Source organism: Mustela erminea, chromosome 14 (assembly GCF_009829155.1).
Source record: "Mustela erminea isolate mMusErm1 chromosome 14, mMusErm1.Pri, whole genome shotgun sequence".
NCBI lineage: Eukaryota > Metazoa > Chordata > Mammalia > Carnivora > Mustelidae > Mustela > Mustela erminea.
Genome location: NC_045627.1, coordinates 54,773,452 through 54,787,693, shown reverse-complemented (window position 1 = coordinate 54,787,693; position 14,242 = coordinate 54,773,452). Strand labels below are relative to the sequence as shown.

At 43.2% G+C, this 14,242-nt stretch overlaps 1 protein-coding gene across 13 annotated transcripts in view; it reads left to right on the top strand.

Annotated features, from left to right (window-relative positions):
• Window positions 1–14,242, top strand: part of LOC116573641 — an 84,888-nt gene that overhangs the window by 13,403 nt on the left and 57,243 nt on the right. For 9 of the 13 annotated variants that reach the window (XR_004278905.1, XR_004278906.1, XR_004278904.1 and 6 more), the window contains exon 2: window positions 8,224–8,282. Coding sequence is in view for 10 of the 13 variants with exons in the window: in XM_032313846.1 (XP_032169737.1) it covers window positions 8,224–8,256 (33 nt within the window). In the remaining 3 variants the exon portion in view is untranslated. Of the gene's footprint in view, window positions 1–1,760; window positions 1,797–2,011; window positions 2,345–5,667; window positions 5,704–8,223; window positions 8,283–8,730; window positions 8,750–14,242 lie in introns of those variants that run through there. The other 4 variants (XM_032313849.1, XM_032313841.1, XM_032313844.1 and 1 more) reach the window with 4 other exon arrangements.

Sequence of the window (14,242 nt, the reverse complement as noted above, 5' to 3'; positions counted from 1 at the left end):
AGGACCAGAGGGGAAGGGAGAAGAAGGGGGACAGAATCTCAAGCAGACTCTGAGCTAAGGGCAGACCCCAATGCTCGACTCCATCCCACAACCCTGTGATCATGACCTGACTCTGAGATCATGACCTGAGCCAAAACCAAGTCAGATATGAAACCAAGAGTCAGATGCTCAACCAACTGAGCCACCTGAGCTCAACCAACTGAGCACCCCATCTCATTATATTTCTACTGAACTACAGCACTGCCAGGTCTAAAATGGTGAAAGGGAATGAGATTAGGGAAGAAAGAGTATTTCACAGAAGAGAAAGAGGTATTCTGGGTCATGATAATTAATTACTGAATGAATGTATGGATTTAGTTTTATCCCAATGCCCTATTCTTGCTAGATCCCCTTCCTCCACCTTTAAAAAAAAAAAAAAAACCAGGAATGTGAAAGGGTGAGAAGGAAGAGCATTTGTACATGTCTCAGTGTTAATCTCCACCTTTGGGCATGGGGAGCAGTCAGAACAATAGTAGTTCACCTTTATCTCCAGAGGAATTTACTGAATCTGGGACATTCTTAATGCATTCTGAGTAAAGTATCTGGAAAAAAAAAATCTTGATAATATCTCTGGAAATTTTTGAAACCAGAGATCCCTGTCAGATTAAAAAATCTTTAATCATTACAGTCTCTTAAATTTTTTTGCCTTTTTAAAAAAAGATTTTATTTATTTGACAGAGATCACAAGAAGGCAGAGAGGCAGGCAGAGAGTGAGGGGGAAGAGAGCTTCCTGCTGAGCAGAAAGCCAGATGCAGGGCTCGATTCCAGGACCCTGAGATCACACCTGAGCCAAAGGCAGAGGCTTAACCCACTGAGTCACCCAGGCACCTCCTTTTTTACCTTTTTAAAAAGGGATTTTACTTTACTATTTTTTAAGTAGGTCTCACACCCAATGTGGGGCTTGAACTCTGGACCATGAGATCAGGAGCCTCACACTCTACCAACTGAGCCAGCCAGGTGCCAATATACACAGCAAAATTTATCTTTTTTTTTTAAAAAATATTTTATTTATTTGAGCGAGAGAGAGAGAGCACAAGTAGGCAGAGTGGCAGGCAGAGGCCCAGAGGGAGAAGCAGGCTCTTCACCGAGCAGGGAGCCAGATGCGGGGCTCCATTGTAGGACCTGGGGATCATGACCTGAGCTGAAGGCAGCCTCTTAACCGACTGAGCCACCCAGGTGCCCTGCAATATTTATCATCTTAACCATTTCTTTAAAATATTTTTAGAGCGTGCGAGCAGGGAGAGAGAGAATCTCAAGCTGACTCCCCACTATCTGAGGCAGGGCCCTATCTCAAAACCCCGAGATCAGGACCCAAGCTGGAATCAAGAGTTGAAAGCTTACCTGATGGAGGCCCCTAGGCACCCCTGAACCATTTTTTAAGCTACAAAGAGAAAACCAGAATACAAGGGAAGAGTTGAAAAATGGAAGAAAAAATGCAGAAGAACATCCAGAAGAGAAATAAGAGAAATATGGGTGGGTGTGAAGAACTTCACACACACACACACACACACACACACACACACACACACACACACGGCCCTGTTTGCCTTCTATGGAGGACATCACACTCTCCTTCCTTCTGGGAATTTGTCACTCTCAGTAATCCTGCCCCCAGATTCACCTCTTTGTATAGTCCCCTCCCACATTGTGTGAGGGTTGCCTGTGCCATCAATAGAATGCAGCAGAAGTGGCATGTCACTTCTTTTTTTTTTTTTTTTAAGATTTTATTTATTTGAGAGAGAGACAGTGAGAGAGAGCATGAACAAGGAGAAGGTCAGAGGGAGACGCAGACTCCCCTTGGAGCTGGGAGCCCGATGTGGAACTCGATCCCGAAACTCCAGGTTCATGACCTGAGCTGAAGGCAGTTGTCCAACCAACTGAGCCACCCAGGCGTCCCGGCATGTCACTTCTGGGGCAAGTTTCTGAAGGACACTATGTCTTCTGTCTCTCGTTCTCTCCCCACCCGCCTCAGACTGGTTGTCCTGAGGGAAGCCCGTTGCCATGTTGAGACGCTCCCAAGGCCAGGAAGTGAGGCGCCTGCCAATAGCCATGTGTTGTGTCATCCTGGAAGCTGATCCTTCAGCCCTGGCCAAGCCTTCAGGTGGCTGCAGCCTGGCTGATCAAGCTGTGGTGCCACCTCAAGAGAAAGCCTGAGACAGAACTATAGAGATGAGCTACTCCTGACTCTCAGAAGTGGTGTGAGATAATAAACATTTTTTAATTTAAGCCACCAGATTACGGGTTATTCGTTATGTAACAAGTAACAAATAACTAGTAAAACAAATAATAAATGCCTGCAAATCTGTGATTGTAGCAATTTCCCTTTTTTTAAAAAGCTGTCCTTTTTTTTTTTTTTTTTTTAAGGATTATTTATTTGGTGTGTGTGAGAGAGAGAGCACAAGTAGGGACAATGGAAGGCAGATGGAGAAGCAGGCTCTCCACTGAGCAAGAAGCCTGATGCGGGACTTGATCCCGGGACGCTGGGACCATGACCGAAGGCAGATGTTTAACCGACTGAGCCACCCAGGCGTCTCTGTAGCAATTTCCTAAGAACTAAATTGCAAAGGGACACTTGTCTCACTATTTTCGTATGTGCACAAGCATTTTGCTGGACATCAATATATTGAGTTGATAGAAGACTAACACAGTGACTGAAAGAAACAAAACAGAGAAACAGCATCACTTCCTTAGGACTTCATCCCTTTTGTCATTTCCGTCAGTTCTGTCGAGTTCCCCTTCTGCAGGTTCCTCGGGCTGTAAATCTAGAGCCTCTTAAATTGGTGACAGTGTTGATACTCCTTGGCCAGCTATTGCTTCTGGAGCTCTAAGTTCGATCTGAGTTTCACTTCCAGCATTGTAACTTCCGCTGTCTTTGTTGTAATTTTATCTTCATTGGCCGATTCCCCCTTAGTTATCTAATTTTTTTAAAAATGCCATTTGAGTTTGTATAATAGTTTGACTCTGTATTTAACCCTGGATTGATGACAGCTTCCAGCTCTACCCCTTTCTTCTCCCTCTGCCCTGTGTCACAGCAAGCAGATGAGAAAACCCATGTGCTCCCCTCTGACTCTGGAGGGAAGTTCAAGTCACAGAAGCCCCAGCTCCAGCCACCCCTTAATTACAATAAAACCCTTAAGCCAGTCTTTTCCAAGCTCTCACAAGCCATTTTTGGATTGAGTGGTAACTATCCCTATTCACTCCACAAAGCCCCATTATATGAATAATAAACCTAAATTTAAAAATAAATAAATAAATAATAAATATTAATAATAAACTTAAAAAATGTAGAGTGCCATCCGTTTTAACGTCCAAACCAAACTTGGGGTGGGGAATCCATCTCATTTCTTCAGGGTATCAAAGATAAACACAGCTGGACATTAGTTAAGGCTGTGAAAATAGATTCTATCCAGTAACTACTGACAGTAGGGGAAAGAGTTGAGCTCCATTCTAATTTTGCAGAGGTGATAGGATATTTTAAAAGGAGAATGTGGTGGGGAGCAAGGAGAGACTCAGAAAAGTGAAATATTAAAAAGTAGAAATGCAGAGCGCCTGGGTGGCTCAGCCAGTCAAGCATCCAACTCTTGGTTTTGGCTCAGGTCATGATTTCAGGGTCCTGAGATCGAGCCCCACCTGGGGCTCTACCTTGTGCCTGGAACCTGCCTAAGATTCTCCCTCTGCTGCTCCCCCACTTGAGAGCCTGCTCTCTCTAAAAAAAAATAAAAAAGACAAATGCAATTAGGTCAGCGGCATCTGTAATTATCGAAATTAGAATTCTTTCCTCCCACAGAGACTGAAAGACACAGGCCCTATCCTTCCCGAGGAATACATTTCATTTCAAGGATCTGGTTTTCAGGTCCTTGACAGAGCTATGTCTGAGTTGTAGGAGATACATGTACATCTCAAAGGGACAGAGGAAGAATTCACAGTGAACACTCTAAGGGAAGTCAGCGGCCTATCCTCCCTGTTGGCTGGCACAAACAGCAAATTCTGGCGGAGTTGAGTTTTTTTGGGCTGACATTTTAATGGTGTGTGTGTCTGTGTGTGTCTGTCTGTGTTTGTCTGACAAGCAAGGTGTGTGTGTGGGGGGAGGGTGGGCATGGGAGTGGTTGGGGTAATCATAAGGACACAGCCTTATGTTGGTAGAAGCCATGCTAGAATTTGTCTCTCAGGAGAGGTTTGGGCAGAATCCTTATGTGCTCACAATTCTGCAATTCTCAGGAGCTAAAACAGTTTACCAACGGGAGACAAAGAGCCCACACAACTACAACTGTTGCTGTCCCTGTGTGAATTGAGGAACAGATTTGCAGTGACTGGTGACCAACAGACTTTGAAAGGAGAGATGGGACTTGTCACTGATCATGATGTGTAGCCATTATTAGTGTAGTGATTTGTAGACCAAAGAGCTAGCAGCTGTTTGTACTTTATGTGATTACTGACAGTTAATATAAAGTGGTAACTGAAGTTTGAATCATGTTGTTGGGGTCCTGGTATTTTTTAACTAAACCATGGTGACTGAAATTCATGCATATGTGAACCGTGCAGAGGACTGCCTGTTGAATGCAGTGCTGTCACATTTTATGGGAATTTAAATTGTGCAAATTTAAAATAATGTGAATAAATACTTGAAAAGTTGTATGTTATATGCAAAGTTTGAAATAATGCGATTCTCAATATTTTAAAAAATTGTTGGGAGTCATAGAATTTTAAAATTGTCTTTTTTTTTTTTTTAAAGATTTTATTTATTTATTTGACAGAGAGAAATCACAAGTAGATGGAGAGGCAGGCAGAGAGAGAGAGAGGGAAGTCGGCTCCCTGCTGAGCAGAGAGCCCCATGCGGGACTCGATCCCAGGACCCTGAGATCGTGACCTGAGCCGAAGGCAGCGGCTTAACCCACTGAGCCACCCAGGCGCCCTTAAAATTGTCTTAAACAGTAACTTGAGGTCAGTATTTGTTATTACTATGCATAATCCCCTTCACCTTAATCACACAAAATTTGACTATCATGTGTCAGTCTCGTATAAGTGCTGTTTGTGTGCTTTGAAACATTCCTTTTGTGAATGATCTGCAGACTTGTGCTGCCACTCTAATATTCAGTGTTGCTGAAATACAAATCTTTTTTTAAAACCAACTAACCCAAATATTTACTCAGGAGTGGTATTCATACTTGTGCTGTAAAACATGCCTGAAAATTGATAACTTTGGAATGGAACTTTTATTTTTATTATTTTTTAAAGATTTTATTTATTTATTTGTCAGAGAGAAAGCTTGAGCTAACACAAGCAGGGGAAGCAGCAGGCAGAGGGAGAACCAGGCCTTCGACTGAGCAAGGAGCCAGATGTGGGACTTGGTCCCAGAAAATAGGAAGCAGAATTAAAACAAAATTTCTCTATCCTATTGGTAGATTTATGCTCTTTTGTAGTAAGAATGCACTTACTACACTTATTCCAGTGGGAAAATAAGTACTCCATTATCTAGAGAGTAAATCTTGCCTTGTTTTCACTTACCCATTCCTTACATCACTACTATGTACTATAATGTGTGGGTTTTATTGTTTTGGGATTTGTTGAATCCTGGTTTTTATTTTACTTATTTATTTACTTATTTTAAATACTTTATTTATTTTTTAGACAGAGAGAGAGAGGCACACAAGCAGAGGGAGCAGCAGGCAGAAGGAGAGAAGCGGATTCCCACTGAGCAGGGAGCTCACCGCGTGGGACTAGATCCTCAGGATCCCAGAACCCCAGGATCCCAGGATCATGATCTGAGCCAAAGGCAGCTGCTCAACTGACTGAGCCACTCAGGCCTCCCAGAATCCTGGTTTAAAAAAAAAAAACCAACTTCAAAAAACTTAACAAAATCTTTGTAGTAGACATTTTGAAACAGTTGGGGAAATATGAATATGGAGTTGATACTAGAAGGTTTTTATGGAATTACTGTTCAGTTTTATAGGTGTGGTAATGTTATTGTGATCATGTAGGAGTATGTCCTTAATCTTAGAAGATCAATGATGACATATTCAGGGCTGAAGTGTCATCATAAATGACTGACTATACATTTAGATAGATAAAATAAACCTGGCAAAATATAACAGCTGTTGACTCTAGGTGAGGTGTTTATGTGTGCTCATTGAATTCTTTCAAATTTTCTATTTGAAATTATCAGTAAGAGCCGGGACATATATTGACCGAGAAAATGTTTATATTCTTCACTGAAAACATGCTATAATAGTCACACCCTTAAAATGCATTTGTATAATGCCCTTAAAATGCATTTGTATAAAGATTGTGTACAGTCATCCACGGGAGATCGGGCTGCGTGTGGTAGTCGTTTTCTTTTAGTTTGTGTGTATTTTTATTCATCTATAATTTTTATGCATTACAAGCAATTTTGAGAAGCTGGCACTATCATATTTTATTATCATTACGACTACTGCCGACACCACCAGCTCTGTGGTAGGAAAAGCTCTGCGGTTACGGGCTTGTTTTCTTTTTTAATGTTCGCACTGCCTGTATTTTTCTCGATCGTTCCCTCCCGGTCAGTCTGCGAAGCTGAAAGTCGGCCTCACGCCCCCTGGCGGTTCTCCCCGACGCAGCTCCGGCCCCACCGCCCTCTCCCGGGCGGGCCTCCTGCCGCGGGGCCTGACGGGAAACGCCCCTCCTGGTCCCGGGTTTGCGTAGCGCGGGAGCCCGGGGGCGAGCGTTTCGGCGCATGCGCCGCCCACGCAGGGCCCTGCCCTGGGCGAGACCGGTACTGTAGCGCCGTTGGGGCGCCGCCCGTGTTGAAAACGAGCTGCGCCTGCGGAAGGGCGGGCCTTGGGCCTCAGGTCCCAACCCGACAGAGCTACCCGGGCGGGCGGATCGCGGCGCGAGCTTTGTTCGCCTATCGGGGCCTGGGGGTTCGCAGGCTTGACAGTGTAGGCGGCTTCTGTTCGGAGTCCGCCGCGCGCTCAGGGATTGTTGCAGGGAGTCTCCACCGTTCTGCTTTAACAGATTAGGAAACGGAGAGTCAAGACAGGCCAGCGAGCGCCTCAGACCGCGCAGCCGGCGGAGGCGGCGCTAGGAGGCACATCCACAGCTGTCGCCTCTTTCAAAAAAAAAAGGGTTGTCCCTAAATCCGGCGTCGTAGCCCACCCAGCACTGAGCCAGGGGGCATTGTCGTCGAGTATAATGTGGAATCCGCTTTGTCGTGGGACATTTGTATTTCTGGGATTCTTGGCGTCTCTGTGGGCTTCTTGGGTCACACTTCATAATGGTTGGTTACGGGCCTGGTCTGAACTGTCCAGCCTGTGTGTCCTCAGTGGTCCTGGTTTGGGTGTTTTGAATGCCCAGCCCAAGATTCCGGGGTACAGGGAGTTCCAAGATTTAAGACCCTTATGGTAGGTTACAACTAAATGGTTTTGGCCGTTCCAGTCCTGCTTCCTAGGAACAAACCAACTCCTAAAGTAAAGCGGAATCCCACCTGGCAGATGGCCAGTCTGAATGGCGACCTCCCACCAGGGCTTCAGAGCAGAGGAGGAGGAGGCTGAGATAGAGCGGACGCTAGATTCACGCTGCTAGTAGTAATATGGGATCCTTGTGTTCTGCAAGCCATTCTTCAAACTGCTGACAGCCCGAGGTCGGAGCCGAGCTTTGGGAGAGGCGAGCTGGGTGAGCTGGGGCTAAGGCAGGCCTGCCAAGGACAAGTCCCTTCATTTGAGGGTCTGAGAGAGAATGGCCTGGGGGAAAGAAAGAACCATCTACCACCAGGAAAATTCTTTCTCAGACCTCCCTAACAGCCTTTGACTTCTTTCAGAGCCTCCGCTGTTTTCAGAGCCACATCTAGCACTGAGACAAGTGGTTGCTTCCGCCTTTCTGGTTTCACAGACGCAGAAAGTAGTGCCGGACAGAACTTCCTGAATTACCTGTTTCTGCTCGCAATGAAAGATGAAAAACACGGAGCTAGAGAGGTTATCCTGTTCATTTGTGGCCTAACCAATAGTCCGATTTTCAGGCACAGTTAAGTCAAAACGAGTTTCTCTCAAAAGACTGAGAAACTACCGCAAAGGTAGGTAAGGACCAAAGGATGTTCTCTAACAGGAGGGCGTTTTTTCCAGCTAGTGAGGTGGAGTTTTATAGGCGGAAGAATCCAGGAGGTATGAGGCAGGTCAGATCTCTTGTGATTATTCTTTCTTTCTTCTCGCCTAGCTCCACCTTTGTAGTTCCCTGCATGTATCCTAGTTCCATAGAAAATGAATAGATCTCAGGTGAGTTGTTTATTGTTCTTCTCCCTGTTTTGTTTACTGTGACTGTCTGAGGCTTTCAAGGGTCAATAGGTTAAAATAGAAATACAGAAATAGATGAAAATCAGCTTCAGAGAAAATATCCAGGAGTGCATCAATATCAGGACTAAGTGGTATGCAGAAATACGCAGGTTTTATGATATTACAGCCAAGTTTGATTTTTCTTTTGTATGGTACCCCCCACCCCCAAGATTTTGTTTATTTACTTTAGAGAAAGAGAGTGCATGTGCTGAGGGGAGGAGCAGAGTGGGGAAGATAAGTAGGGGGAGAATCTCAAGCAGACTCTGTGAGGTGCCTGACTCAGGGCTTATTCCCACCACTGAGGTCATGACTCCAGCGGAAATAAGAGACGCTCAACCTACTGAGGCACCCAGGCACCGCTTTATTCTTATTTTTATTTTTTTGAAAGTAGGCTCCACACCCAGCGTGGGACTTGAACTCATAACCCTGAGATCAAGAATCATATGCTCCAGTGACTGAGCCAACCAGGTGCTCCTAAATTTGTCTGACTTTTCTGAAAGACATTCTTTGTTGCATGATTTGAACTGGCTCTTAAATTGTAGTGGTAATTCCTCATGCGAAGTAAGAGTTCTAAAAAATGTTCCTGTTCTGATTTTCCTGTAGGTAACAGTAAATAATCTCTCAGGGATTAGGGGAAATCAATATAGCCTGCTGCCTATAATTGCTCCTCAAGGGAAGCAGGGCACACTGTGTTGAAGGAGAATTCAGTCAATCCAGGTTTCTATAGGCCCAAGTGCCACCATGGTCCCATAGACTTCTTTCTAATGATCCCACTTGATCCAGGCATAGAACCATGTCTCCAAGGAAGAATGAATAATATAGATAAATAGTTAGATAGATAGATATAGATAATCTCCTTTAATATTATAAATAGATTGTGCAGCAGATGGATTAAAGTTGTGTTTTCTAGCAAATATGTCCCCATTTCCCTTTCATGTTTCAAATCACTTGTTGGGTCTGTCTGGTAAGAGGCAATGGAGATCTTATTATGGCAAATGTCATGGATACTTTAGTACTTAAATTACCTTGAGTTCAGTGAATTGAGCATTCTGTCCAATTTTGGTGCCCATGTCCAGTCTCTCCTAGAAAGTCTTTTTTTTTTTTTTTTTTTTTTTTAAGATTTTATTTATTTGACAGACAAGTAGGCAGAGAGGCAGGCAGAGACAGAGGAAAGGAAGCAGACTTCCTGCTGAGCAGAGAGCCTGATGCGGGGCTCGATTCTAGGACCCTGGGGATTATGACCTGAGCTGAAGGCAGAAGCTTTAACCCACTGCGCCACTCGGGCGCCCCTCGTAGAGAGTCTTCTTGGTTGGTTTCTAGTCTATTCCTCCCCCTGTGATTATTTCTTTTCTGTATTTTCCACAGTGTCTTCCTCCTCTTCTTGCCTCTTATTATTGTTTCTTCCACAGTGTCCATTACTGATTTCCTGTTGTGCTCACTCTCCAGGTCTTGTTGGCGAATCTCTTCAGACTTCTGGGGATGTGCCATTTGCTGGGATGCTTGAATCTGGTCTCTAGTCCAGACCATTCCCTTACCCCGGACCCTAATGGCCAACTCTGCTGGACATTTCTTTATAGCTCATCTACAGATCCAAATAGAAAGTTGTTATTAATAGCCAGCCCCCCTGCTGCCTTTCTTTATCTCTTACCAAATGTTATCACCAACCAGCCCATTGTCCAGGTAACAAACACAACATGGTTTTTTTGTTTTGTTTTTTTAAAGATTTTATTTATTTATTTGTCAGAGAGAGAGAGAGATCGCGAGCACATGCAGACAGAGTGGCAGGAAGAGACAGAGAGAGAAGCAGGCTCCCTGCTGAGCAAGGAGCCGATCCCAGGACTCAATCCCAGGATGCTGGGATCTTGACCTGAGCTGAAAGCATCCGCTTAACCAACTGAGCCACCCAGGCGTCCCCAAACACAACATGTTTTAAGTGTCATCCTTTACCTGCTACCTAAACATCCAGTTGGTGATTAAATCTTGTTATTTTCAAGTTGTTAATATCTCTTCCTTTTTTTAATAAATATTTTTTATTTATTCATTTGAGAGAGGAAGTGAGTACATGCGAGAAAGCATGAGCAGTGGGGAGGGTCAGAGATAGAGGAGCAGACTCCCCGAGGAGCAGGGAGCCCCAAGGAGGGGTGATCCCAGGACCCTGGGATCATGACATAAGCTGAAGGCAGCTGCTTAACCAACTGAGACACCCAGGTGTCTGTGGTCTGACTTCTTTTATTCAGTGTTAGGTCTGTGAGAGCATCCCTGGGTAGAATTAATTTGTTTTTTCTCCCCTGTGTGACTATACCACAGTTTATCCATCCTGTTCTGGATGGATTTGTGGGCTGTTTCTTTTTCTTTTTTTAAAAGATTTTATTTATTTATTTATGAGAGACAGAGAGAGAGGCAGAGGGAGAAGCAGGCTACTGATGCTCTGATCCCAGAACCCTGGGATCATGACCTGAGCAGAAGGCAGACCCTTAACCCTTTCAGCCACCCAGGCACTTGGGCTGCTTCTAATTCTGGCTTTTGTACATGTCTTTTGGTGTATATATGCACTTGATTCTGAAGGATATAAACCTAGAAGTGGAATCGGTGGGTCATAGAAGATGTATATGTTTGGCTTTGACAGATTCTGCCAAATGGTTTGACAAAATAGTTACACTACTTGACACTCCCAGCTGCCATACACCAGTCCTGTTGCACCATAGCCTTAATTAACACTTGACACTTGATGGCATTTGGTATTATTTGTGAGGTTTTCTTTTAGTTTTTTTTCTCTTTTTTTTTTTTTTTTTTTTTTGGTATTTGGTGGGTGAGTGTAGTATCTCATTGTGGTTTTTTTTTTTTTTTTTAAAGATTTTATGTATTTATTTGACAGAGATCACAAGTAGGCAGAGAGGCAGGCAGAGAGAGAGAGAGAGGAGGAAACAGGCTCCCTGCTGAGCAGAGAGCCCAATGCGGGACTCGATCCCAGGACCCTGAGATCATGACCTGAGCCGAAGGCAGCGGCTTAACCCACTGAGCCACCCAGGCGCCCTCATTGTGGTTTTATTTTGTACTTCTCTGAAGACCGATGATGTGGAGCATCTTTTCATGTTAAATGACCATTTTGATATCTTTTTTTTTTTTAAGTGTGTTTCAGTCTTGTCCATTAAAAATTTTGACAGTTGGGGCACCTAGGTGGCTCAGAGGAAAAAGCCTCTGCCTTTGGCTCAGGTCATGATCCCAGGCTCCTGGGATCGAGCCCCACATCGGGCTCTCTGCTCAGCGGGGAGCCTGCTTCCCCCTCTCTCTGCCTACCTCTCTGCCTACTTGTGATCTTTGTCTGTCAAATAAATAAATAAAATCTTTAAAAAAAATTTTTTTTGACAATTTGTCTTTGCTGTATTAACTTATAGAAGTTCTTTGTATGTTCTAGATATGAGTCCTTTGTCAGATATGTGCACTGCAGGTATCTTCGAGACTTGTTCTGAATTTAATTAAGTCCAGTTTATCAATCTTTTCTTTATGGTTAGTGCTCTGTGTGGCCTGTTTGAAAAAAAAAAATCTTTGCCTATCCAAAAGTCGTAAGGGAATTCTCCTGAGTTTTCTTTTAAAAGCTCAAATTGATTTACTTTCACGCTAAGTGTATGATCATTTTGAATTTTTATATATATATCTTTTTTCTTCTCTCTCTCTCTCTTTTTTTTTTTTTGGCATGAGCTATGGCTAACCAGTTCCTGCAGTACCATTTATTTAAGGCCTTCCTTTCCCAACAGAATATTGTTGAAAATCAGGTGGCCACATATATGAGCATTTATTTTGGATTTTTTTAAAAAAAATCTATTTATTTATTTATTTTAGAGAAGCAGAGACAGGGAGAAGAGAGACCAGGGGGAGGGGCAAGGGGAGAAAGAATCCTGAAGCAGACCCCTTGCTGAGCACAGAGGCCTGTGCATGTCCCGCCACCCTGAGATCATGACCTGAGTTGAAATCAAGAGTTGGTCTTAACTGACTGATCCAGCCGGGCACTCCCTTTTTGGATTCTTATTTCTATTGCAGTTGTCTCTTTATCTAGCCTCCTGCCACTAGTACCCTACCTTATTATTGTAGCTTTATAAAAACTATTCGTTTTCTGTGGGTATAAGTTTTCTACTTTCATTCTTCGAGAATTGCCTTGGCTACTTCAAGTTCTTTATATTACCATATCAATTTTATAATAATCTGATTATCCCCCCTCTTACCCCCCCACCCTGCCTGCTGGACTGCTGGAATTTGGTATTGCATTGAATCTAGAGATTGATTTGGCAGACTGGTCATATATATATATATTTTAAAGATTTTATATATTTATTTGACAGACAAAGATCACAAGTAGGCAGAGAGGCAGGCAGAGAGAGGGAAACAGCCTCCTTGCTGAGCAGGGAGCCCGATGTGGGGCTCGATCCCAGGACCCTGGGATCATGACCTGAGCCGAAGGCGGAGGCTTTAACCCACTGAGCCACCCAGGCACCCCCAGACTGGTCATATTAATGTAGAGTTGAATTTTCAATGCATTAACATGGCATTTCTGTTCACTTACTTATGTTTTCTTTTTCTCAGCAATGTTTGATAAAATTCCATGTATGTATCTTTTTTTTTTTAAGATTTTATTTATTTAATTGGCAGAACACAAACAGAGGGAGTGGGAGAGGGAGAAGCAGGCCTCCTGCCGAGCAGGGAGTCCAATGTGGGACTCCATCCTAGGACCCTGGGATCATGACCCAAGCTGAAGGCAGTTGCTTAGCGACTGAGCCACCCAGGCGCCCCTCCATGTATGTATTTTATAGTTTTTTTGTTAGATTTATTTTTAGGTAGTTGAAAATTTTTCTCCTTATTTGGGTGTTGCTAATACATAGAAATATAGTCAGTTTTTGTATATTGAACTTGTTTGCAATGACCTTACCATTCATTAACCTTTATATTTGATCTGTAGATTATTTTGGATTTTCTACCCACACAGCTGTGTTGTATGAATATTTCTTACTTTTTAATTCAATTTTAAACTTTTATTTATTTATTTTCTCTCTTTATTGCTGAGCTAGGGGCTATAAAGTACTATAGAATAGGGATAGTACAGCCTGTTTTCTTCCCAGTCTCAAGGGAAGATTTTCAATATTTTATTATTTTGTTTGATGTTTGCTGTAAGTTTTTTGGTAGATATACTTTGGGCAGTTTCCCTCTGTTCCTAGCTTGCTGGAAGTTTTTATCATCCAATGGGTGTTGATTACTGAGATGATTATATTATAATCTCCTTTATTCTTTTAATGGGTTGATTGATATTAACATAGTGATTGAAGTAACATTTTTGATTGAGGTAATTCTGTTAATATTTTGTTTCTTTTTAAGATTTTATTTATTTACTTGAGAGAGACAGAGCATGAGCTGAGGGAGAGGCAGAAGCAGGCTCCCCTGAGCAGAGAGCCTGATGTGAGGCTTGATCCCAGGACCTTGGGATCATGACCTGAGCTGAAGGCAGACCCTTAAGCGACTGAGCCTCTCAGATGCCCCTGTGCATTGATTTTCAGATGTTAAACCAGCTTATTTTCCAGGGGGGAAAAAAGAAATCCAATCCGATCTTGATATTCTGTCAACTTTAATTATATTTTATGGTAAACTGCATACAGTTTTTGTCTTTGTCTTTGTTCATGAGAGAGGCTGTTATTTTCCTTTCTTGTAATGTCTTTGTTAGTTTTTTTTTTTTTTTAAATATTTTATTTATTTATCTGACAGACAGAGATTACAAGTAGGCAGGCAGAGAGAGAGAGGGGGAAACAGGCTCCCTGCAGAACAGAGATCCTGGTGTGGGCCTCGATCCCATGACCCTGAGACCATGACCTGAGCCCAAGGCAGAGGCTTTAACCCACTGAGCCACCCGGGTGACCCTC